Raw genomic sequence first — 26,921 nt, forward strand, 5'->3', positions numbered from 1 at the left:
ACCAGAGGTCCTGAGATGCTTCGGCTAGCAGCATGATATAGTTTTTCTTAATTTCTGCCCTGGTACTCTTTAATAGCTTTATTCTGATGCTTCTCTTCATGCTTAGGGAAGTACTTTCAAGTACTTAGGTTTGAGATAATTGAATTTCACCTATAGTAGCTTAATGACACGGCATAGAAACAGACAAGGCCAGTAGCTCAGATGTAGTTTCTAGCTGTAGTTGAATGAGAACATCCCCACAGGCTCACCACGGAGCAGCACTACTAGACAGAATTAAGAGGTGTGGCCTTGATGGAGGAAGTATGTCACTGCGGGTGGGCTCTTAAGTTTCAAAAGCCCTTGTCAGGCGAGGCTCACTATCTCTACCTGTGGATCGGGCTGTAGCTCTCAGCTACTGCTCCAGTGCCTGCCTGCAGGTTGCCATGCAGGCTCCTGTCATGATGAGAATGGACTGAAACTGTAAGCAAGCACTCAATAAAATACTTGCTTTCATAAGACTTGGCTAGGTCATGGAGTCTCTTCCCAGTAACACACTAGCCAATCCCTAAGCCTTTTTAAAAATAATTTTATTTATTTTTATTTCATGTGCATCAAGGTTTTGCCTGAGTGTATGTCTCTGTGAGTATGTTGAATCATTTGGAACTGGAGTTATAGACAGTTTGAGCTGCCATGTGGGCACTGGGAATTGAACCCAGGATCTCTAGAAGAACCAGTGCTCTTAACCACAGAGCCACCTCTCCAGCCCCTCACTAAGACTTTTCTAATTGAGAAAATACACACAATTTAATCTTAGTATTTAAAAAGACTTGAAATAAGTTATATAGTAAGACTTTATTCCTTTAACAGTGTTTTCTAAAAATTAATTTGGACTAAGTAGCTAACATTCTAGCACACAGGAGTCAGACTCACTAGCCCCCAATCTGAGACGCTATTGACTGTTAATGGCCTCTAGGATAGAGACAGTTTTTCTTTAACAGTGTAGCCTTCAGTAGGTCAACCACAGTAAACTCATTGAGTTTAAAAAAAAGAAAAGTGGAGAGGTAAATGTTGTAAATAAATCTCAAAGAGGAGAAGTTATAGGGTGGGTATGATCAAAATTCAGTATACAAAATTCTCAAAGAATTTGTGTGTGTGTGTGTGTGTGTGTCTGTCTGTCTGTCTTAAAGGAAGTTAAACTATTGGGGCTGACAATGTTCTCCACAAAAACCATAGACTAACAAAACCCTCAATAGCAGGTAGGAAAACCTCTCCTTTTGAATGGTTGGTCTGGGTAGTCCCAAGTGATTCTCAAAGAAACAGAGGCTACTGACGCCTTGGCTGTCTCTCAAGGGTTGAGGGTGGGCCCCTATTGCTGAAGCCATTGAACACCTAGGTCACAAGACTCAAGATTCAAGCTGGATCTGATCTGAAAACCTCTTTTTCCCCTGGTACCAGAAAAACAAACACCAGCATGGCTAGGTATCTGTTAAGTCAGTAAAGGCCATTCATGTATCAGTGGTAACCAACTGCTGTCTAACTGGGCTTAAAGCCCATTTAACAGGAAGAAAATCATATCTGGTATGGAAAACCTAGACAGCTTTCCAGGGCTAGTGAAGTCATGGACATTAGAAAAGAATCTACTACTACTACTTTGATAGACTAGAATAATTCCTTACTATATTCTAAATGTTACCCTTATTCCTAAAGATGAGTGTACCTACTACCAATCATCAAACAAGCCTCTCTTTATAACAAATGAAGACCGTCACAGAAAAACTACAACCAAATACAATGTAGAGGTCGATGGATCCCGAGGAGCCTGTGAGCTGGATCCATCTACATCAGAGCTACTGCATCAATAGCTCAGGGACTGTTAAGAATGAGAGGCCAGAAAAACCCTTAAGTCCTAGAATACCAGGAAGTCTGCAGTCAGTTTCTTCTAGAATAGTGGCATAAACAAGCCTAAACAGTGGCAGTGTCAATGGGGATCTTAATATGCAAGGGGAAGTTTTGGGTGTCCCATCCTAGACAAAGAACCACGGGCAACTAGTGACTATTGAGGAGAATAGCCTTAGTTGTCCAATGCAGAGTAGTCAGTCCTGAAACCACTTACTCATCACATACTCATCAACACAACCAGATTTAGCAAGTTACGTTTATGTATTTGTGCATACATATACATACATAAGCACACACTTCCTATAACAGTAATAAAGAAAAAGGAGGCAATCACCTTGAAAATGACGATGACACACGGGAGAGGTTTGAGGGGAGGTACCTGGGAGGAACTGGAGGGGGAAAGTTATGTAATTCTATTTCAATTAAAATTATTAGAAAACAAAAAAAAAAGGATGAACTGGGGCCATAGCTAAGGGATAGAATGTTTATGTAACAGGCACAAATCCCTGGGTTCACTCCCCCACACTACAAATATACACATACACCCTGAAGTCAAAGGAAAAAGACAAACTATAACACTATCAACATGCTAAAGAAAGGGCTACAATTCAAATGGTGAAGAAAGAGTATTTTTGTTTTAAGCAAAACACTTAGGGGCCCCAAAATCAAAACTCAGAAAACAAGAAGGTTTATGGTTTGGTTGTTGTTGGGTTTTGTTTTGTTTTGCTTGCTTTGTGTCTGTTATTGATATCTAGAAATTACTGGACAATTTTTGTTGTCTTGAAAACTCAGACCATACTAAAAAAAAAAAAAAGAAAAGAAAAAAAAGAAACTGATCTGGGCTTAAATTCCACCTGTGAATTTTAAAACTCAGTTTCCAACCAGGTGTGGTGGTGAGCCACAATCAGGTGGCTGAGGCAGGAGGACTTTCAAGAATTCAGTTAGTCTGGGCAATACAGTAAGTACCAGGCCAGTAAAGGTTATGTACCAAGTGTCTAAGAAGTTTCCTAAAGCCCCTGATTTTATAGGTGAGCTCCCTGGTGAGAGGGAAGGAATACCCTTCTCTCTGAAAGAATAGGGAGGCTCTGAACACATCCTTGCCAATCACATTTCCCAATGACTGTCTACTTTGTCACAAATCCGAGAATAAAAACATACAAGTTCTCTCATATCTCTGTATCTTCATTTCTTTAGAAGGTTCCATGTCATATAAAACAAAATAAATGTTTTTCCTTGCTAACCTGTCTTCTGTTATATGAGGCCTTGGCCATGAATTTCAAATGGGAGTAAGAATATTTCCTCTTCCTTTTGTTATATGTAAAAGTCGTCTTATCTTCTGACTGGCTTTCCTTGTAAACGTCAGTAGCGACCCCGAGCCCAGTGAGCTAGTATGGTTAGTATGGTTAAAAGGTGGACTATTCATAAAAGCATATTTCCTTGAACAGGTACATGGTTTACAAGTGTTGACTTTTGTCTGCCTGACAATTTCTCCAGAGAGCTGATGGGGGCTGGACACGAGCCACAGTATCCATCTGTGCTAATGGTGCAGACAAGCTCACCACACATGTGAATGCTCAGAACCTAAACACAGTAAAGCTGGGGACACAGGCCTGGGGAGAGTGTAACCTCCTAGTGCCTAAGAATTAGAAAGTGAAACCAAAAAAAGAAAACAAGAAAACCTTCGTACTTCCACATTGGGGGAGGGGGAAGAAAATTTAAAAAATCAAGATGGCTTTCAAAATGGACCAAATTAGAAATAACAATTTTCATAGGTCTTGTTGCTTTTTCCTTTTGGAGACAGGTTCTCACTATGTAGGCTCTGGCTGTCCTAGAACTCATTATGTATACTTAACCTTTTAGATAAAATTAATAACTTTGTTTTTTTTTCCTTTACTTCCTAATAGAAAAGCAAATGTTTTATTGATTGGGCAAGGTCATATAGAAAAGTATATTCTAAATGCCAACAAAATCCAGAAGATGAAATTTTAAAATAATATCTGTGCTGGTGTGGTAGAACATGCCCTTATTCCCAGCACTTAGAAGACAAAGACAGATGATTTCTGTGAGTTCAAGGCCACCCTGGCCTACAGAGAGAGTTCTAGACTGATCAGCAAGGGCTGATACAGCAGAGTCTGTCTCAAAACAAAACAAATCTAGAGCAAAATAAAAAAAATTATCTATAATATGAATATAAATGATCTACAGTACTTAAGAAATTTCACAAATTAGAAATATTATTATGTCAAAAGTCACAAACACCACGGGCTGGAGAGATAACTTCGAGGTTAAGGGCACTGGCCACTCCTGCACAGCTCCCTGCACCACGGGAGAGCTTACAGCTACCTTTACCTCCAGCTCTGGAGGATCTGACTGTCCTTTTGTGAGCTCCGATGAACCAAGCACACATACAACAAGATATAACATAAGTCTGTTTTAAAAGTCATAAATCAGGCTGGAGAGATGGCTCAGCGGTTAAGAGCACTGACTGCTCTTCCAGAGGCTGAGTTCAATTTCCAGCAACCACATGGTGGCTCATGACCATCGGTAATAGGATCTGATGCCCTCTTCTGGGGTGTATGAAGAGATGGACAATGTACTCATATACATAAAGCAAATGAATCTTAAAAAAAATTTAAAAAGTCATAAACCATTTATAAATAAAGATTACATAAATGGAAAAATATAACATGTACATAGATTAAACAGACTTAATACATCTATAATAAGGTAATCCCAATAAAAATCCCAGTAGTCAGTCTGTTTGCCTGTTTTTGTCTCTGTGTGTTGTTCATGTGTATATAGGTCATGAGAATAAGCAGGTGGAAGTACAGGTGTGTGCAATGCACATGTGTGTGGACATATGCGTGGAGTTCATAGGTCAACCTTGAGTGTTGTTCCTCAAGAACCATCTACTTTCTTTGTTTATATTTATTTTTAAATCTTATTTATATTTGGTGTGTGTGTGTGTGTGTATGCGCACAACTTTGTGAAGTCAAGTCTCTCCTTCCATCTTTATATAGGCTGCAGAAATTGAATTCAGACCTCTCTAAGTTTATCTAACAAGTGCCTTTATAGGAGGAGTAATGACCTCACTGAAGCTCACTTACTGGTGGGGATGGCTGGCCAATGACCTTCAGAAAAGACCTGTCCCCCACCTCCACCCCAATCCCCAAAGACCTAGAGTTACTAGTTGGAGCTACTGAAGCCACACCTGGATCCTGGAGGTTCTAACTCAGGGGTGGGGGACACTATCAAAGAATTTAGTATTCATAATTATGTGGTAAACTACAATTAGAATGGTAAGACTTAAGCATAAAAGCATTAAGATTCTTAAAAAATATCAATCTCAAGTATAAATTTTTATTTCCTAGTTTCAAGATCTTCATATTTTATAGGTAACACTCACAACATCTCCTTTCTCTTTTCCCTCAACTGGAGTTGATCTGGGCTCTGCCGTATTTAGTGTCATCCATATTAATTCTAAGTTTAGCCTGCGTGCCTTTGGATACTCGATGGTCTATCTCATCAGATGGACTGGTCTCTGGGTAGACAGTTTATTACATGCATACTGGTCAGCTGAAGGTAAAATAGTCTAAGTCTAGCTCACATCTTCAACTTTTAAAAAAGGGTTTTGAGTCATCCTGTTCTTGCCTTCTCTATTCCAACACCAGCTCCTCCTGCCTCATCTCTCATAAGTACCTGAGTGTGTGCAACTCTTTGTTCAGTGTGGCATCTAATGTCATCAGTGTGAAGAGTCTCCTATGATAAGGCATGTGGTAACACTGAAGACTTACAGGAGCTGCCATGACAGCTAGGGTAAGTCTTCTGCAGTCTATGCAGAGTCTAAACTTGGTACGGGAGAAAACTGACCCAATGTTTGTGCACTCTTTGCTTCTCTTTAATTTTAAATAAGAAAACTGGTAGTTTTGGTGAGAGATTCACTCTCCAAGATCCTTTATGTCTTTTCAATGTTTTTCAGATATGGTGACAAGAGCAAGTCAAGGAAAATTCTTTTTTTTTTTCAAACTGACTTTTTATTTGGATTCTTCTGGCCTGTTACTGGTTTTCAGAGATTTCAAAGATGGTCTGTTCTTTTCACTTTTATCCTGGATTCCACCTGGAAGAAGTGTTTTGCCATGAATCTTCACAGCCTTGAGGCTCATCAAAGATGTTAGACACCTACACACAGGATCCACACTGGGTGCCACACTTATTTGCCATGACAACAAAGCTCCAAAGTCTACCTGCCAGCAACCTGGAGCTTCGAGGGGCTACATCTTCAGGCTGGCCTCTGAGAAGAGCAGCATGGTGCAGAAGAACCTTCCACCTTGCTTTATATGACAAGGTCTCAAACGGCCTGGAGCTATTCAGGAGGCCGGCTGACCAGTGAGCCCTGTGGACCCTCCTTTCTCCACCTCTCCAGTGCTTAGACTACAAGCCAACAGTTATGTTCAATGTTTTTATATGGGTTGTGGAGATAGATGTAAGCTCAGGTCCTCAGGCTTCAATTGAAAGCACTGTACTGACTTAAGCCATCTCCACAGCACTCTCTGTACTGGTGGGGTTTTCTTGTCTATGGTTTGATTTTCACTAATTCATATAGTAACATAAAGGAGCCGTCTCATTAGAAAAGTTGGAAAAAAGAACAGAAGTTGAGGATTCAAATAGACTAGAAAGAACGGCAGTTCTCAGTCTTCCTAATGCAGTTTAATACAGCTCTCCCTGTTGTAGTGACCCGACCATAGAATTATTTTGTTGCTACTTCATAACTGTAATTTTGCTGCTGTTACAAATCAAAATGTAAATCTAACGATATACAGGATATCTGACATGCAACCCCCAAAGGGACTGTGGCCTACAGGTTGAGAACCATCGGACTAGAGGATTCTAAGAGACTAGAACACGTGCATCCAAAGTCAGCATGTATTTAGCAGCTACCATATAATACATCTTTCACTAAACATACACTAAACATAGAATATACATGAGAAAAGAAAAACTCTTGCTCTTGAAACACTGACAAACCAAAATAAACAGATTATCCAAAGCTACAATTAGGATTTGTTTGGTAGCATACCTGTAATCCCAGCACTCAAGAAGCAGAGGCAGGGGCATTCCAAGTCCAGCTTGAACTGCACTCAAAGCTACAAGCTAATGAGTTCTCAGTGCACTAAGCTGTAGGATATACAGTAAGACCCTGTCTTAAAAGCAAACAAATGGCCCAGAGCCAACAGAGGTAAAGAGCACTTGCTGCTCTTCCAGAAGCACCAGGTTTGATTTCTAGGAGCCAACATGGCAGCTCTTAAGAGTATGTTAACTCTAGTTCCAGGGTATCTGATACCTTCTTCTAGCCTCCCTAGACATCAGCCACTCATGTAGTACAGAGACATACATGTAGGCAAAGTACCCATACATGTAAACAAAAATTATAATGCTCTGAGGGGATTTGCCAAGTGTCAGAACTGTATAGGAAATAACTCATAAAGAATACAGACTCATACCAAGTATGCCAAGCACATACCTGTAATCCCAGCACTGAGAAGGCTGAGGGAAGAGAATAAACTCAAGACCAGCCAAGTCAGACAGCAAGACTCACCCAGTCTCAGAAATAAATAGATAATAAATACGGACATACCTACCTACCTACCTACCTACCTACCTTTCTCCCACACACTCACGTCTTAAAGAGACATGAGTACACTCCTCTTTATTTTACCCCTGTATCCCAAAGCACATCTTCTAATGAAAAGTCTCCTAACCTCAAAGACATGAGTTTTTGTTTGTCTTGCTTTTGTGTGTTTTACAATGTCAAAAGTTACTCAGTTACTTTTCATGACAATCATTAAGGAAAGCAACTCTTACATTTTAAAGTTTTGTGTATTTAACTTTTTCTTTTTTTTTTTTTTTTAAGAGGGCTTCACTATGCCTGCCCAAGATAATCTCAAACTTCTGGACAAACAATCCTTCAGCCTTAGCTTCCTAAGTGCTGAGGCTATAAGTTCACACTGCCACATCTAGCTAAAGACAATTCTTTAAAAGAATTTATGGAATATTTTTTCCAGAGTATTGTAACTGCACCTGTATGTGTTAAACACATTCACAGGTGCTCATCCTGATCACTCAAGCCTACTTACATAAAATCCTGACAATGTTGCCAATGTTTTAACTTCTGAAGAGATGTACTACAGATTGACACACTGGCTATTTCAACTCTATCTCAGAGACAGAAGGGAAGAAAGAGCACAATGCTGGGCTTTTAAGGAGACTGTAATAATGAGCAAAGCTAATACCTCCAGTCAAAAAAAGCCTTTTGTATAGAAAATGAACACATGTCCTATCAGTCCACGAGTAAAGTATGAATGGGCTAGGGAGATGACTAAACAGTTAAGAGTATGCACTGCTCTTTCAGAAGACCTGAACTCTCTTCCCAGCACTCAAGTTAAGAGGTCTACAACCATCACTAACTCCAGCTCTGGGGGATCTGATGCTCTCTGTGGTGGTCACCTGCATTCATACACACATATAGATAATACTCACACACATACATCCACACATAATTAAAAATAAAACAAATCTTCTTTTAGAAAAGAATGTTTTTAGTAAAACATTATGCAGGATTTTCCTAGCATGACCAAAGTCCTAGGTTTGTTTCCTAGCACTACAATAGAACAACCATGGAAATATTTGGTAGTAAAAAAAAATGTTGCTAGGTATGGTGGTTCAAGCCTGCAATCCAAGCACTAACACCCTCCCAATCCCATAATAATAAAATATTTACAACTTTAATAATTAACTCTATGGCAGAGTGAAAAATCTAAAAATTCATCTTTAAGTTGGGTATTGTGACACATGCCTATAATCCTAACACTTGGGAAGCAGCTGCAAAAGATCCATGCAAGTTCCAACCAGCCTCCATGAGTTCCAGGCCAGCCTGCGTGACTGAGTTCCAGGCCAGCCTGTGTGACTGAGTTCCAGGCCAGCCTGCATGACTGAGTTCCAGGCCAGCCTGCATGACTGAGTTCCAGGCCAGCCTACATGACTCATTTCCAGGTCAGCCTACATGAGTTCCAGACTAGCCTGCATGAGTAAGTTCCAGGACAGCCTGCATGAATGAGTTTTAGGTCAGCTTAGAGCAGCATAGTGTGACACCTGCTCAGAAAAAGGTTTTTTCTATTTTTGAAAAACAGCTTAAAAGAATTAGAGCCCAAAATGCCCAAATACACACATTAATGTATTCATTAATCTATAATTTTAGTAAAAAGGTTTTTTTACATGAGTTTTAAAGTAAGTTAGGACTTTTTGTAATTATTTTTACAAGCTCAGGAACCAACTCTCAAGAATACTGGGTAACTTCAGTGTTCACATATCTCAATGGAAAAACAATCCAACAAAAGCTTCTTGCAGCCAAATAAAATGATTGCATGAACAAGTGACTATTGAACTCTGCCTTGTAGATCCACTATGTTGTATCAAGATCAGCAGTTCTTGAGAATTCAAAAGTTATTACTTACCAGCAAGGGTATAATCCATATCAAAACCAAAGCACTTTATTTTTTCCATGGCTAAACTTCGGTTCACAAACACCCTATAAAAGAATAAGAAAATTGTATCTTGATTAACATTTAAGTTTAATGAAGTTATTTTACTATTTTTCTATACTGACATTTATTTTATTTTCCCAACTGACTTTATGGTATTGTATATATTTATGGTGTTTAACAGATGACTTGATATTACATATACACAGTGACTATTGGGAACCAATGAGATACAAATGGTTTTTATGTTTTCAGAGAAAAAAAATGATAGTGTTGCATCTTCAACTGAATTATTTTAAGTAATTCTTTGCAAACGTGTTCTTCTTTAAACTGTCCATTTTATAATAACTGCACGGCATGTTGCAAGTTGCTTGGTCCCCAGTAGTCATCTCATAGATGTAACTGCTACTACACACAGGTTAGCTCAGTAAGTTTGTTAGTTTTTGAAAGAAATGTTACATAAAATATTTATACTTCCCTTAAGAAAATTTAAAATTCTTTGGTGGGGGGAGGGAAAGGGGCAGGTGTGGTGGCAAACACCTTTTAACTCAGTAGAGGCAGGCAGCTCTCTGTGAACCTGAAGCCACACTGATCTACATAGTCCTTCTGGGTTAGCCAAGTTTACACAGAGAAAGTCTGTCTCAGGGTTACCAATCCAGTCAAAGTTTCTGGCCCAGAACTGTTCCTGTCTAGAAGAACTACAGAAGAAGAAAAATGGAGAAGAAACTGAAGACAGGAGCCTAGCATGGCTGTCCTCAGAGAGGACACTATCAGCAGCTGACTGAGAGAGATGCAGATACTCACACCCAACCATTGGACTGAAGTCAGGGACCCCATGGTTGAAGAAGCTGAAGGGGAGGGTAACCCATAGAAAGACCAGCAGTCTTAACTAGCCAGACCCTAGGGAGCTCCCAGACACTGACCCACCAACGAGGCAGCATACATGGGCTGGTCCGAGGCCCCCAGAACATAGACAGCATTAGTCTGCCTGGTCTGGCATCAGTGGGAGAAGATGTGCCTAACTCTCCAGAGACTCAAGGCCCCAGGGAAAGGGGTGGCCTGTGGAGGGGGAGCACCCTCTCAGAGGACAGGGGAGGCCTGTTGAGGGGGAGCACCCTCTCAGAGGACAGGGGAGGCCTGTGGAGGGGAGCACCCTCTCAAAGGACAGGGGAAGGGGCATAGAATAAGGAACCATGGGAGGGGAACAATGCCTGGAATGTAAATAATTTTTTTAAAAACCTAGTTTTTGGAAAATCATTATTTCATCTTGACTTAAGTATAGTAAGGGGGAAAAAAGCTGAAAGAAAAAAGGACCGCCGGGTGGTGGTGGCGGCGGCGCACGCCTTTAATCCCAGCACTTGGGAGGCAGAGGCAGGCGGATTTCTGAGTTCGAGGCCAGCCTGGTCTACAGAGTGAGTTCCAGGACAGCCAGGGCTACACAGAGAAACCCTATCTCGAAAAACCTAAAAAAAAAAAAAAGAACCTACAAAAAAACCTTTTAGTTCATTTCTATTGGTTTGAAGTGCTAGAAAAGCAAACACGGGGCTTGCACATCAAGCACTCTATCACAAAGCAACAACCCTTACACTTACACACACACACACACACACACACACACAAAGTACTTGGCTCCTCTCAAGTTTTATCCTGCTTTTTCGCTGACAGCAAAATCTACTTGACGACTGACAACCCCCACTTACATAAATCCTTTTGAAAACAACAGAGGAAAAAGACACAAAATAATGGTTCTAACTCTTAAAAACCGAAAGCTCCAAGTACCGCTGAGGCTTTTCAACAGGCAAGGGGCCGACTGGATGAGGTTGCTCAGAGCCTCAACAGCTGATGTGCCTAAAATACTCTCAGGGAATGCAAGCAGGGATGAGATGAGGAAGATTTTTCTTCCACGTTATATATCTTAAGAAAGAGGTACAAGACTACATAATTTTTTTTTAAAAGCAGCTTCAATTTTGATAGAAGATGTTAGCTGGCTTTAGATGCAGCTGAAATAGCAAGGGAGACATTAATGTAGAAGAAATGTCTCAAAGCAAAGTTCTTTTCTTGGTCAGAAAAAAAAAAAAAAAAAAAAAAAAAAAAAACTGCACTGCATAGCCATGGAAATCTTTCAAAGCAAACACATTTTCAAAAGACAGCAAGAACAAGGAACCCTTGCTAATGCTGGGAATAACATACTTCAGAAATATGAAAATCTATTTTTGCCAAAATAATCACGGCTAAATATCCATCAAGTTGCATTTCTCACTCATCTTTGACTTAACTAATCACATTACCCACTCGATCAACATTTACTGCATGTGTGCTACAGTACACGTCTCATTTTGTGACAAATACAGAATAGCCTTAGGGAATAGTCAGAGCTACAAAACTTTAACTGTTCTTAGGATTAGAAAATAAGATCTGGCAAGTAAGTCCAAGCTCTTGCTGACAAGCATGCCAACTTAGGAACACCATCAAAGAACTCACTTGCTCAGTTGTCCTTTGACCTCTCCAAGTCCCTGCGGTGGCATGAGTTCCCACATACACACATTCACACACAGACATGTACACACAATATATTAATAAAGGATTTTAATTAGGTAATAATACGTTTTATGAAAAACTTGCATCAAATATCCTTTTTCTTTTCATTCAAAGCAAGTACACTAATTCATAGAATCACCTCCTAAACTTAGGAGAGCACCACTCCTATGCCCTCCTCAATGTTGTCATGATCTTTATGTGAAAACCTCACCCATATTCTCCAGCTTTCCTTTTCTTTCCCTAACTTAAACTATGAACATAAAGAGGTATACAGAAATGAAATCTAATTTGCTGTGTAAGCAAGGCTGTAATAACCAAAGGAATAGCTGTTATAGAGAACGAAGCCAAGCACAGTTACTGATGTGTATGCTAAGCTTCACAGACATACTAAATACCCAATGCTCACAGAGAGACCTTTGGCACAGGAGAAAACTTAACCCTGACCTCACACATCTCAGGCAGGGCAGACTCCAACAGACACTCATCTCTCAGTCTGAGACTAAAGCTGTTTCCTACTGAGTTTACACAGTGTAAGACATTATGTCAACTACAAGGTATTAAGAGAAAGAAAAGCTCACTGACCCACATATTTCAAAACAAATTTACATACTTGGGAAAATCAAATTTTTCTACGAATACCAAGACCTTTCTGCCGATCTGCCTATGCAGTTTACTATGGTCTTGCTAAACTATTAAACTAGTAGAATAATTAATTTCACGTATGTTCAAGAGCATGAACATATCTGTAAAAATTAAAGCATGCTTTAAAACATGTAATTATCACTCAAAACATCATGACTAAACTAGGCATTATTATAAAGCAGAATCATAAATCCAACTATCATTCAGAATTCCCATAGATAAGAACTGTGAGCTGACAATCTGAGGATTAACAGGAGAAACAATTTCTAGGAGCTACATACACAGGAACACTGTAAAACTAAACACAGACTCCAGGAAAAACACCTTTAACAGTATTTACTATCATATCCCACAGCAGTAAGGCAAAAAAAAAAGCCTGAAGAAATTCTATTCAGATACAGATATTAGCTGCAAGAAATAAAATCATTACTATAATGTATTTTAAGAATATGGATCTAAGAATCTCAGATTTAACATAAACATGCAACTTACTATATTTGAAATTCTGTAAACAGCAATCTACTGGCTTGGATCTGACTATAATTCAAAGCAGAATTACCTCATCTGTCACTGGTTTCCGTTTTGCAAACTGAAACTATCTGGGTAGTTTCTGAAGTCACATAACAAGATTCTTCTTGAAATCCCTAGAACAATTTTTTAGTGTGTGTGACGTTAACCTAACTTTTAAAAGACTGTTTAGCCTGCACCAGGCTCCCTCGACACCATGTATCTTCTGAGACAGTGTGGGAGAAAACACCTCTGTGTCTAATTTAACTTGTCATTGGATATCACTGTTGCTCCACACAAATCCATTTGGAATAGAATTTCTCTGGCATGGAGAACCATATCTGTAACTCCTCCCTTTGCTTAGGAGTCACAGTTTCCTGGCCAAGTGCCCAACAACAGTTACTGCAACAACAAGTGTGAGGACAGACTCAACTGTAAAAGGCTCGCAGACATCTATTTTCACTGTAAGCAGCTGCCGTGATGCATTCAAACTGCTGGCAGAAAATATTCCAAGTGCATCTAAGAGGGCAAATTGAAACTATGAAACATAATAAATTAGTGTCATGTCTGCAAACGTCAGCACTTAGGCTGAGGCAAGAGAACTGCCTGAGCTACAGAACGAGACAAAAACAGAAACAAAACATGCTATAATGTAGATTGTTTGTTTTTCAAGACATCGTTTCTCTGTGTAGCCCTGGCTGTCCAGGAACTCACTTTGTGGACCAGACTGGCCTTGAACTTAGAGATCCCCTGCCTCTGCCTCCCAAGTGAGGAGGCAGAGGTGTGAGCCACCACTGCCGGGGCATAAATGCAGACTTTTTGATGAAAACAACTTAGCTGCTTTTTTCCCAAATCTGTTCCTGTTTCTGCTTCTGCATTTTTCCCCACTCAAGCTTAAAGCCACATCCAATTGTCTCGTGTGCCTCCCCTCACACCTCCACATGTCTTTAGAATCCATGTCTTTCACTCCACTCCTGCTGCCAACAACTTAGCAAGGTCATAATTCCTACTGGGCTGTCCTCATACCGATGCTGACGGCTCTGAGGCAGGGCTGCTGGAAATGCGGTGCACAGACTAAAGTGCTCATGCATGAACATTTCACTAATCCAGGACAAGACATAGAAACTTCAATTACTTAGAAACGTTTATAGCAGGGCTGGTGAGATGGCTCAGCGTTTAAGAGCACTGACTGCTCTTCTAGAGGTCATGAGTTCAAATCCCAGCAACCACATGGTGGCTCACAACCATCTGCAATGAGATCTGATGCCCTCATATGGGTGTCTGGAGACAGCTACAGTGTACTCACATATAATAAATAATCTAAAAAAAAAAAAAGAAAAAATATAAAAAAAAGAAACGTTTATAGCAATTTGGTAGAGAAATACTTTGCTAAATATAATAATTAAAAGTGCCTGTAATCTCAGCACTTTTGAACAACAGAGGCTAGCCTGAGCTACAAGCGAGACCCTATCTCAAAAAAGGAACAAAATGTCTTCTATGTAATTTGTTTTTACTATAGTTTAGAAATATTATTAATTGAAAATAAATGGGAAAAAAAGAAAATAAATAGAAAATAATGTGAAAAGTTAGTTACTCTCTTGCTAAATTATCTTTAGTCAATGCTCAAAACTACTTTAACAGTTCTTAAATCTTCAAGGAGTTGAAAGCCTTTTATTATTTTGCTAAAACCAGTCTGATCAGTATGTATTATCCATACCATGTACCCTTTCCTGTTTTACCTTATTATTTGACATGCCTGAGGCTTTGTTGATGCTGTTAACTATACACTGTCCACTTCTGTTATAGTCAAGCTTCTCAAATACTTTCTACCAAACAACCATCTGGGGGTCCGACACACGGCTCAGCAGTTAGGAGCACGTCTACCCTTCCAGAACCAGAAGACCTGAGTTCAGTTCCCAGTATCCAGATCAGATGCCTGCTAGCCACTGTAACTACAGCTCCAAGGAACCTGTCATGGCTTCCTCTGGCCTCTGTGGGCACCTATACTATACATGTGATAGACATATCGACACACACGTGTGCATATATACAAAAATAAAGTAAATCTTTTTTGTAAAGAAAAAATATCCTGGTGTGGGTTACCTCTGGATGTCTGGATAGATAGAGGAAGTGTGAACAGAGTGTCTTGCTATGCCAAAGAGCTATGCAGCATAAAGTACTTCTGGTGCTCAGATTGTTTTTCTATTGCATGGAAGAGATTTCACCAACAAATAATTCCATAGATGTTTTATCTTAGCACCTGTATATTCTACCATACACATAAAATATCAAGTAATTCTCTTACCATTTCCTCGATTATAAATTTGAGACCAAAATCTATAGCTTTCCCAACACCAAACAGACACAACAGTTAACTATAACTAGAATTTAAACTAGAAACTTAGTACCAGTGTTTGACAGAACATGTAGAAAAGACATATTCTGGTTAATGGGTACAGGATTTCTTGTGGGGAAAAATATAATCTTCTAAAATTAAAGAACTAAGGGTACCATTTGGTTGAGTCTAGCAAGCACAGACCCTGAGTTCAATCCCTAGAAAAATGAATGGCAAAAAGGAGACATAAGAGAGACAAAAGGGAAGAGCTCAGAGGATGGGAGGGGAAGGAAGAGAAGAGGAAGGGAGGACAGTAGTTCTTCAATCAGTGGTATTGGTTGTACAATTCTGCATATACTAAAGCTACTGAATTTCATGCTCTAAAAAGAAATTAAAATGGTGTATTTACTATATTCCAAAACAATGCCAGTTATCAACATTCTCTTAAAAACTTACAGATAAGACCTTTGTGGTACTGGAGAACAAACCTAAGGTTTTGTGCTTGCTGTACAAACAACCCACCACTGAGCTTCACTCTAATCACCTAAATGGACTCTTAAAAATTACAAGTTCAGACCAGGCATGGTGGCATAGGCCTTCAATTACAGCACTTGAGAGGCAGAGGCAAGTGAATCTCTATGAGTTCAAGGCCAGTCTGGGTTATATACCTGGTTCCAGGTCAACCAGGGCTATACAGTTAAGACCTTCTCCCCAAAAACAAAACAAAAAACACAAACAAAAAAACTTGAAGTTCAAATATATATATATACTAGGATTCTCAGAAATGATTGTAAGCAAAAATCATATAGTACTAATTTTTATAGTTAAGAGGGGATACATTTTGTTTACCAGATTATACCAAGACAACAGCATCTAGTGCGTTCAGTCTACAAATCAAGTCTAACAAATGCCTTGCCTCATTTTTAAGGTGAATTATGTTGATTTTATTTACATAGATAATATTTAAAAGTTCAAGAATATGCCCCCTAGCACAGGATACTGTGCCTCAATCTCTCCCCCCCCCCCAAAAAAAAAACCACCACAGGGAAAACTCAATACTCAGACAAATATAGAACAAAATTTAAGATGACTCAGACTGACAGTATCACCAATTATAAAACTTACCAATATCACACACAAGTTAGAAGAGGGGGTAAGTGTCCAAGAACAGTTAAGAGTTTTAGGAGACTCTACAAAAACCTAGACTCTCAAGGCAAGGGAGAAGCACACCTGCAACACAGAAGTCCACCGAGCATTTTAACCTCAGACTGCATTAAGGGAGAGGGAAAAAGCTCCCCTTAGAAGTGAACAAGTCTCATCATACTATCAGGATAGTTAATATTGCTCCCAGGTGACTGAAAACAAAAATAAAACAAATCTAGAATTTAACCTGATTTCTATGTGGTATTTTGCCCAACTTCAAAAGGAAAAAAAGTATGTTAGCCGTGGGGGGAAAGCCTATGAAAGCTGAAGATAATGTGCTATGTTTATCATCTTTCAACCAAAGGCATCAAAGTGCACTTTAAGGAAATTCATTAAATGTTGTACACTAGTCAGTAAGATAGCTCAGCAGGGAAGGGGCTGCCAACAAGCCTGAGGGCCTGAGTGTGATCCCCAGGATGCTCATGGGGAGAGTGAATCAACTCCCACAGGTCTCCTGACCTCCACATACACTCCAGGGTACAAGTGCATGTACACATATGCACCCCAAATTCATTAAATGTAGAAAAACTGTTGGGGGCTGCAGTATCTGATCACTTGCCCAGCATGCAGAGAATCTTAGCTTTCATGGGATGGGGAGCATTCTAACAACTTTAGGGTAGAATTTACCCATTAAAAAACAAAACAAAACAAAAAAAAGGCTGGGAAAGAAGCTGGGGCAGGATTGCTCAGCCAGAAGACAAGAACGGCCTTGGCCATTCTTTCAGAAAAGGAAAGAAAGAAACAAGTAAGAGCGACTGTATTATTGATACAGTTGCTAAGTTTTGACAGCTGTATATAATCTTAAAACTACTACCACTATTTCCTTCAATCCAAAAAAATCATGTCCTTTCATGATTCTTTCCCCAACTCCTGACCCTAAATTACCACAAAGGTCACTGGTTTTTTTTTTTTCTCCCGATGCATGAGTAGGTTTGGGGGTGATAGTGCCATGATACTATCCCTCAGGGGCCATCCACCTCTGGGGTTTTGGGTTGATTTTATGTGACTATGTTGTGCGCTATATACAGTTTGAGTGTGCATCTGTGGGAACATGCATGGAAATTGACATTAGATGTCTTCAACTGCTCTCCACCTAATTTTCTGAGACACCATCTCTCACTGAGTCTGTAGCACACCAACTTGACAAGCTGGCTAGCCAGTGAGCTCAAGAGCACCTCCTGTCTCCACTCCCACTTTCACCAGCTGTTGGGATTGCTGATAAACAACACCATTCCCTTGGCTTTCACATGGATGCAGGGAGTCGAACTCGGGTCTGCATGCACAACGAACACTTTACTGACTGAGTCATCTCCCTAGCCTCTGCTCTCTGTTTATCATTACAGTAGTCATATAAATAAAATCACATATGTGGCTATGTATCTACCTTTTACTTAGAATAGTACTCCTAACATCTGATTCATGCTATTGCGTATATCATAATTACTTTTCATTCTTAAGAATCCATTGTATAGCTATTCCACAATTTGTTTATCCATCCAGTCTGGGTTGTTTCCAGGTTGGGACTATTCTAAATGCTGTGATGAAGCATCATATACAAATCTCCAAGGACACGTGTTTTTGTTTTTCTTAGGCAAATATGTAAAAGTGGAATTACTAGGGTATATTTAACTTGAAAAGATACTGCCAAATGTTTAACTTGTTCTTTCCTTAGCAATGCATGATACCAGCTGTTGTACATTGTCAGTTTACTGACTGTGGGGTTAGGGCTGGAAAGCAGAGCCTCACACATGCTAGCCAAGCATCCTGTCACTCAGCTCCAGCCCTGGGACGCACACACTAAGATAAGTACTTTTAGCTTTAGCCACTCTAATGGTGTGCAGTGGCATTTCATTGTGGCTCCTGCCCAGAGTCCCTGATGAATAAGCATCTTTACACATGCTTATTTGACATTTCTTGCCTTTTTTTTTCCCCTACTCAAGTGTTTTCCCTCCATTTTTAAGATGTGTTGCCTTATATTAAGTAAGAGTTTTTCATATATTTTGGATACAGGTTTGTGTGAACATACTACATTATCAGATACAAATATAAGAATATTTTCTCATAGTCTGTGGTTTTCTGTTTTGTTTTCTTAGTGATATCTTTCAAAAAGTAAGTTTTTGTTTGTCCTGAGGAAGTCAAATTTATCTATTTAGTCTTTTATATGTTTTAACTAAGAAAACGCTTTTCCTTATTTCAGGTGACATACATGTAGTTGATCTATAGTTCATTTTGCACTGTTTTAATAAGTGTGTGTAGTTTGTTTAAAAAGTAACATCTCAAGACTGAAGATGTAGCTCTGTCAGTAGGGCTTACCTAGCATGAATGAAATTCTGGGTTTGCAACCCAGCACTGCATAAATGGGGTGCAATGGTCACAGGAGTGTCATCACAACACTTGGGAGGTAGAAGTAGGAGTATCAGAAGTTCAAAGTTATACCCCTATCTAGCAAGTTTGAAACCAACTTGAAATAACAGACTCTGTGTAAAAAACAATCCTTCCACTTGGACTCAATGTACTCGAGAGGGGCAGCCCATATGAGCTACATGAAGTTACTAACAGACTAACACAGCCTTACTTCTTTTCCTAGCACACTTATTCCCTGTGTGTTTATGTGTACATTTGTGTGTGCATTTAACTGTGGGAAGGCAGAGAGCAACTTTGAGTATAATTACTAATTACTCTTTTCTTCTTTCTCTTTTCTACTCTGGAACTCTGAGTCAGGTAGGCTGGCTGGCCAGTGATCCCCACGATGTACTTGTCTCTCTGAGCCTAGGGTTGGGGTCACAGGATGCACTTCCACTCCGCTGGGCTGGGGTCACAGAGAGGACTATCACTCCGGGATTTTCACATCAGTTTTGAAGAGCAAACTCAGGCTCTCCACGTCTCCAGCTCTAAAGATTTTTCTAAGAAGAAAGAATGTACTCTAAAATAATAATCCATAAAGTACTAACATGACTATTGATAACCAATAGTCATTACATACTATACATAATATATGGACTTTATATGGCTGGCAGCACAATTGATTTGTTTACTCCAGAATCACCACAAAACACAAATAATGTATTGTGCACTGACTACTGACCTTACATCACTAGGCAACAAGAAATTTTCACCTCCATGACAATCTTAAGTGGTCAGAACCAATACATGGCCTGCTTCTATCCAGTATCATTTCATGGCAGATGAAGTACTTCAAAGATGTCAAAAAGTAATAAACTGATGAATATTAATGATAAAAAACAGTGACTATAAGGATTCTAAACCAAGTCATACTGGTACGCACAATTCTAACACTTGGAAAGTAGAGTTCAAGGCTAACCTAAGGTACAAAATGAGTTACAGTCTAGCCTGGGCTACATGAAAACTTGTTTTAAAATAATTGTTCCAAAGCATAAAATTTATCCACTCATTTCTAAAACTAGCTACAACTAATAAAGCTAATTGATTTTGTCCCATCAGCCAAGAGAGACAGACCTAAAGGCCATCTTACCCTTTGTGGTGTCCTTTTTTTATCTATACTCTTTCTCTAACATCTGGTTTACCACGGGGGAAAATAATCAATAATTACTTGTCTCAATTTTTATCTAGAAACATAGTTCATCCTGAATCTACAAACAAGTTTTCTAAATAACCACATGTACAGGCCTGACAAATGTGCCAGCATCTGTGATAATCCCCATCAAAATGCTTTATCAAGTAGAGTCTGTAACAGTGCTGGAAGTAAAAAAAAAAAAAAAAAAAAAAACCTAAAGAAATAGTCCTTTTGCAACTTTCACATTTGAAAGAAACCCCTCAAATTCAAGTGATATCATAAAACATCAAACTATAATACAGAATTACATATACCTTGCTCTTCTCTTTCTTCATAACGAAGTTTTATGAACAGAAGTAAAATTTAAAAGAGAGCAGTAGTGAAGAGGATCAATTAATTTTACTTTGGCCATAATTAAAAATGATTCAATTTAAATAAACCATGAGTACAAGACTCTGGATCCACTTCAAAACTCCATGCAGAGCAAAAGAACCAGCAAAGGAATAGCTGCCAGGAAAGACTAGAAACAAAACGACCAACGGTACCTGGTAGTTAACTTGTCACTTAATTAACTCATTACAAAAGTAATAAAAAGGAGACTCAATAGCTCCAAGACTCTGAAACATGAAAAAATAATAGAAATAAAAATTAACACAGCTATTTTACATTACAAATGGAAGAGGAATAAAAGATTACACTGGAAGTTATTTTTCCCTCCACTGTCCAGAAACAGAATCAGAGATTGCTTTTCAATCTTTCACCCCATTTTCTAAAGGTACAATTTATTTTTAAATGTCTTTAAAATCTTAACTTCACTTAATTCTTTGTAGGCCACCTCTATTTGCTTCTAATCTTTATAAACAGAACCAAAACTGAGTTCCATAGGAAAAGCCGGGCACTTAGTGCTCCTTAGACTAGCACCCGACTTTACAATACATTATATGTTAATACACTGCAAGCTTTTGTTGAATTTCACTCAATCTGCCTCAACCTCCAAACTCAGAGTGACAGCATTGCTTATTAATCTTCAGTTTACTGAGATAATATGTCTTTATGCAGACAGAAACCAGAGGAAGTGGAAGAATAAGCACACTTACCCTTCCTTGGACATTCTCAAAGACTCCTTCCTCTGGATAAGAATGCAGGATCAACAAACAAAGCGCCACTGATCTCCTGAGAACTGCAGCTTACTTGTTAACACTGAGAACACAGGCCCTGAGAGGCCCAACAAACTCAGGCATGAAAACACCAGGCTGTATCTCAGGGACCAATATCTTCAGCTTTAAAACTTGAAACCCTACTATGAGGTGGGAAGTAAAGACCAGGAAAAGCTACTAACAGCCTGGAATGTTTAACACTGGCGAGTTAAGGATGAAGATAATCCAAACGCAAGGTTCTGTACGAGACAGGAATCGCTACTGGCAAATAGAAAAAGCACATTTACCCCCTAAAGAGGCCCTCCAACAGTACACAAACAATGTGAGTTTCACAGAATGGAGCAGCCTTAGTCGGTCACAATCATTCCCATTTATTCAGGGCAGGAAAAGAGCAGATAAATAATTAGTTTTAATGAAGAGTTCAATTACTTTCCCTTCTTAGAAAATAGTGTAAGCTACAAGAAGGAAGTACTTATGTGCCAGGCCATATTCTAGAGGAAATTAAAGTATTTCCACACCAAACTTTCTTCCCCATGATTTTATTTACTGTTTTTAAGAAAGCACCTATGTTAAAAATATATACCACTTGCCCAAGATATTCAGCTCATGTGAAAGGATATTTACAAATCTTTGATATAAAGGATATATTCAGAACATTCTAAAAGTTAATGATGAATCTCAGAATGAGCTAAAGTTTGAAAGAGAACTATCTGCAACATTCTTCCCTCCTGACAAATGTAATGCACAGGGTTTTTGCAACAGGGGAAGAAATACGTGAATCGAGCTAGATCTAGTGACACAGTGCTGTAATGTCAGTTACTGGGGAAGCTGAGGTGAAAGTTCCTAAGTTCAAGGCCTGATTGGTCCATACTGAGTTCAAGGTCAGTCTGGACAACTTAGTGAAACTTCATCTGAAAATTTTAAAAAACGGGGGGGGGGGGGGGGGGGGGGGGGTAAGGGAGAGGTAGGTTAGGTTGTCTATACCTTTAGTGCCAGCACTCAAGAGAAAAAAAGCAGGCAGATCTCTGTGAGTTCCAGGCTAGCAAGGGCTACAAAGACCTTATCTCAAAAAAAAAAAAAAAAAAAAAGTAAAATAAGGTAAAGACAACACAGACAGGACAGGAACACTGAGATGGAAAGTAATTCTTTCATTTAAAAACAAACAGCACATGTTCTGGCTGGGAAGACAGAGTGTTTGCTTGGCACACAACGTCCTGAACTCACACCTCGGCACTACATGTCCAGGCATGTTGGTGTATGCTACTACAGTCTAGCATCCAGGAAGTAAAGACAGGATATAAGAGTCCATGAACCTTGGCTACAGGTGACCCTGTCTCAAAACAGTCAAGAGCCAGTGAGTTGGCTCAGTGACTAAAACTGCCTGCCATGAACGCCTGAGACCTGAGTTCAGTTTCTGGATGCACATATATGTGGAAGGAGCGAACTGCCCCCCACATGCACACTGTGGTACATTTGTACACACACACACACACACACAAACACACAAACTCAATAGCCCTTCATGATAAAAAGGGTTCAATAACAGACAGAGACAGGAGCGTCCTCACATAAACAAAGGGTAGCTATTAAAAAAAGAGCTGGGGTAGGTGGTGGCTCTGTGGTTACAGCACTGGATGTTCTCCAGAGGACCTGGGTTCAATTCTCAGCACCCACATAATGGTTCACAACTGCCCATAATTCTAGTTCCAATGGATCCAACACCCTCCTTTTACCTCCATAGACACCAGACACATACATGATACATAACTGTAGACAGAACCCTTATATATAAATATAAAACACATCTTATAAAAAATAAAAATACAAAACTCAAGAGCTAAAAAGCGATCCATTCTCACCTCACTTCAGACTATACTCTAGTCAAACCTGGCAAAAAGAAATTAAAGTTCTCCAATTAAAAACTAAGAAATCAATCTCTTTCTGAAGATGTCAGGTATCTGGAGAATGTTAAACACATTACTAGAGCTAATAAACCAGCTCAGGAAAGCAATGTTCCAAACTCAAGCCCAGTTCTAGGCTGGAGAGAGGGACTGGAGACTAAAACCACTGGTTGTTCTTCCAGCACATTCAATTCCCAGCATGCACATGGTAGCTCACAATTGTCTGTAGCTCCAGTTCCAGGGAATTTGAAGCCCTCTTCTGGCCTCTTTGGGCACCAGGCACACAAGTGGCATATAGATACAAATACAAAACATATATACATTTAAGATAACAATGATAATATTAATAATGATAATAAAACAGTTCTTTTCCATAGAGTATTAATGAAAAAACCCAAAAACAACATTTTTAAAGGCACTTTCAGGCTATAGAGATAGCTCAGCTCTTAAGAGCACTGACTGCTTCTCCAGAGGTCCTGAGTTCAATCCCCAGCAACCACATAGTGGCTCACAACCATCTGTAATGAGATCCAATGCCCTCTTCTGGTATGTCTGAAGATAGCTACAGTGTACTCGCATACATAAGATTTAAAAAAAAATCTTTAAAAACAAAACAAAAAAAGAGGCACTTTCATGTACTATAGCAGCAGAAATAATAAAATACTTGCAAATAAATCTAACAAAAAACATGACTAATATGTTACATACTATAAAATATTAAAAGAGATTAATCACCTAAAAAATGGAAAGATATCATAACCATGAATCAAAATACTTCAGTATTGTTAAAAGTAGCAACACTCCTCAAAATGATTATGCAGAGTCAATGAAATATCAACCCTTTTATAAGAATTAACAAGCTTATCCTATATAGATATAAATATGCACTGCAACAATCAAAACAATTTGAAAGAGAATACAGTTTAAAAACATTGCAATTTCAAATTTCACTACAGAACTACAGTAATCAAGATTCTGTGGTATTAATCCTGGGCATATACCCAAAAGATGCTCCAACATACAACAGGGACACATGCTCCACTATGCTCATAGCAGCCTTCTATATAATAGCCAGAAGCTGGAAAGAACCCAGATGTTCTTCAACAGAGGAATGGATACAGAAAATGTAGTACATTTACACAATGGAGTACTACTCAGCTATTAAAAACAATGAATTCGAGAAATTCTTAGGCAAATGGATGGAACTGGAAAATATCATCCTGAGTGAGGTAACCCAATCACAAAAGAACACACATGGTATGCACTCACTGATAACTGGATATTAGCCCAAAAGCTCACAATACCAAAGATACAATGCAGCTCAAGAAGAAGGAAGATCAAAGTGTGGGTGCTTTGGTCCTTCTTAGAAGGAGTATCAAAATACTCAACCAGAGCTCCCAGGGTCTAAACCTCCAGCCTGGGAACACAAAGGGAGGGATTCATGGCTCCACCTATATAGGTAGTTGATGATGGCCTTGTCAGGCATCAGCAGAAGAGGAGGGCCTTGGTCCCTGAAAGTTTGGATTTCCTAGTGTTGGGGAATTTGAGAGCAGGGAGGCAGGAATGGGTGGATGGTGAGGGCACACCCTCATAGAAGTAGGAGGAGGGGGGATGGGATAAGGGAGAATGGGAAAGAGGATAACATTGAAAGGTAAATAAATAAAATATCCAATAAAAAAAAAGATAATGGGTCTTGCAATTGTAGTCGAGCAGTCGAGACTTTTTGTCAACAATTTATTACGGGGATTTCATATAATCCTCAAAGACAAAGTATTGTGGAAGAGGCCCATGGAACTTTAAAAAGGTTGGTGAGAAACACTGTTGCTGAGACAAAGAATGATTCCGACCTGTGAGGTTGCTGAGTGCCTTGACAAGGGTGACTGGGGAGATATATTGGACACATGTTCCTGACCCACCTTTGCTTGACTATAATCCCAGATGGAACAAGCTGCTTCCTGCCCATTTTTGTGCAGGTCAAATGGTGGGTCAAAGGTTTTCTAGCTGGGTTGGTATCCCCATGCTTCCACTGAAATTCTTGCCTGGTTACAGGAGGTGACCATTTCAGGTGCCTTACAGCCTACTACTAGGAGTCTTACTTAGCTATGGCCACACTCACAGTTTCCTGGGAGTTCCCATTGTACTAGTTTTCTAGCTCCTCCCACAGATGCCTCCCAACACACCAACTCTCCATCTCTCTCCAAGATCTCTCTCCTCTATCCTCCATACACTTGATCCTTCCTGTTCCTCTTCCCACCCCTTCTACCATGAGTTTCCTCTCTTTATCCATCACTGATGTCTCTTTTATTTTTCCTTCTCAGTGAGATTCAAGCATCCTCCCTTGGGTCTTCCTTGATACTTAGCTTCTTTGTGTTAATCTCACAGAAGAGACAGAATCAAGATTGCCAGAAGCATGTAAGGTCGGTGGGTAGGGGGATATTGAGAGGTTGGGTAACTGTTACCCACCTACATCTACTTAGGACTAAGACCTGGTGTTCCGTAGCATAGTAGGGCGACTATGGTGTGAAATAATTTAGGATGTATTATAAACAGATGGAAGAAATCAGTCCTATACCTCCCGACACGAAGATAAATGTTTAAAGAGATAAGAATGCTAACTACCCAGATTTGGTCATTATGCATTATACACACCCGTATCAAATCATCATAGAGTACCAAATAAATACAATCAACCGTTTGTCTCAATTTGTTTAAAAAAAACATTCAATGATATCTTTAAGTGATTGAGAGAGAAATTAAGATTTACCAGTTTACCCTGATGTTTCTCTTTGCAAACCTGGTATTTCCCTTGAGGTCAAAAGAAATCATTATGAACATTTCTAAGTCTACTAGTACTAACATGCTAAGACGGGTACTAAAGAATTATTTTATGAATGCCAACAAATTCATTTTTATTTCTTTAATTCATTTATTTAACTTAAGAAATCATTATTCAATGGGTTTAAATAAAGACTGGTAAAGCTTTGAAGATTTAAACTCAATTTAAGCAATAATTTCAGGGCACAGGAAAGTGAGCTCAGTGGTTAAGAGTACAAATTTCTCTTGCTGAGGACCCAAGTTTTGATTCCCAAACCTATGTAGATAGGCAGTCCATAAACACCTGTACCTTCAGCTCCAGGAGGATCTTATATCTCTGGCCTCTGAGAGCATCTATACACACACACACACACACACTCTCTCTCTCTCTCTCTCTCTCAAAAAAATAAAATAAAATCTTTTTTTAAAGATTTTATTTATTTATTGTATGTATGTGATGAGTACACTGTAGCTATCTTCAGACACACCAGAAGAGGACATCAGATCCCACTACTACAGAGAGATGTGAGCCACCATGTGGTTGTTGGAAATTAAACTCAGGACCTCTGAAAGAGCAGTCGGTGCTCTTAACTGCTGAGTCATCTCTCCAGCCCAATAAAATAAATCTTAAAAGAAAACTTCAGCTGGGCAGTTGTAGCACACATCTTTAGTCCTAACACTGAGGAGGCAGAGACAGGTGGATCTCTGTGAGATTGAAGTCAGCCTGGTCTACAGATGGAGTACTAGGCCAGCCAGGGCTAACAGAGAAAACCTCCCTCAAAACTCCAAAAGGGGGTAACGAAAGAGGGAAAGAGGGAGAGAGGGAGAGAGGGAGAGAGGGAAGGAGGGAGGGAAGGAGGGAGGGAGGGAGGG

At 39.4% G+C, this 26,921-nt stretch overlaps 1 protein-coding gene across 6 annotated transcripts in view; it reads right to left on the minus strand.

Annotated features, from left to right (window-relative positions):
- The window catches only part of Nt5c2 (5'-nucleotidase, cytosolic II), a 79,299-nt gene that overhangs the window by 27,043 nt on the left and 25,335 nt on the right, over positions 1 to 26,921 (minus strand). For all 6 annotated transcript variants that reach the window (XM_028776205.1, XM_028776220.1, XM_028776232.1 and 3 more), the window contains exon 3: positions 9,390 to 9,463. In XM_028776205.1, coding sequence (XP_028632038.1) covers positions 9,390 to 9,463 — 74 coding nt within the window. The remainder of the gene's footprint in view (positions 1 to 9,389; positions 9,464 to 26,921) is intronic.

Source organism: Grammomys surdaster, unplaced genomic scaffold (assembly GCF_004785775.1).
Source record: "Grammomys surdaster isolate TR1022 unplaced genomic scaffold, NIH_TR_1.0 66, whole genome shotgun sequence".
Classification (NCBI taxonomy): domain Eukaryota; kingdom Metazoa; phylum Chordata; class Mammalia; order Rodentia; family Muridae; genus Grammomys; species Grammomys surdaster.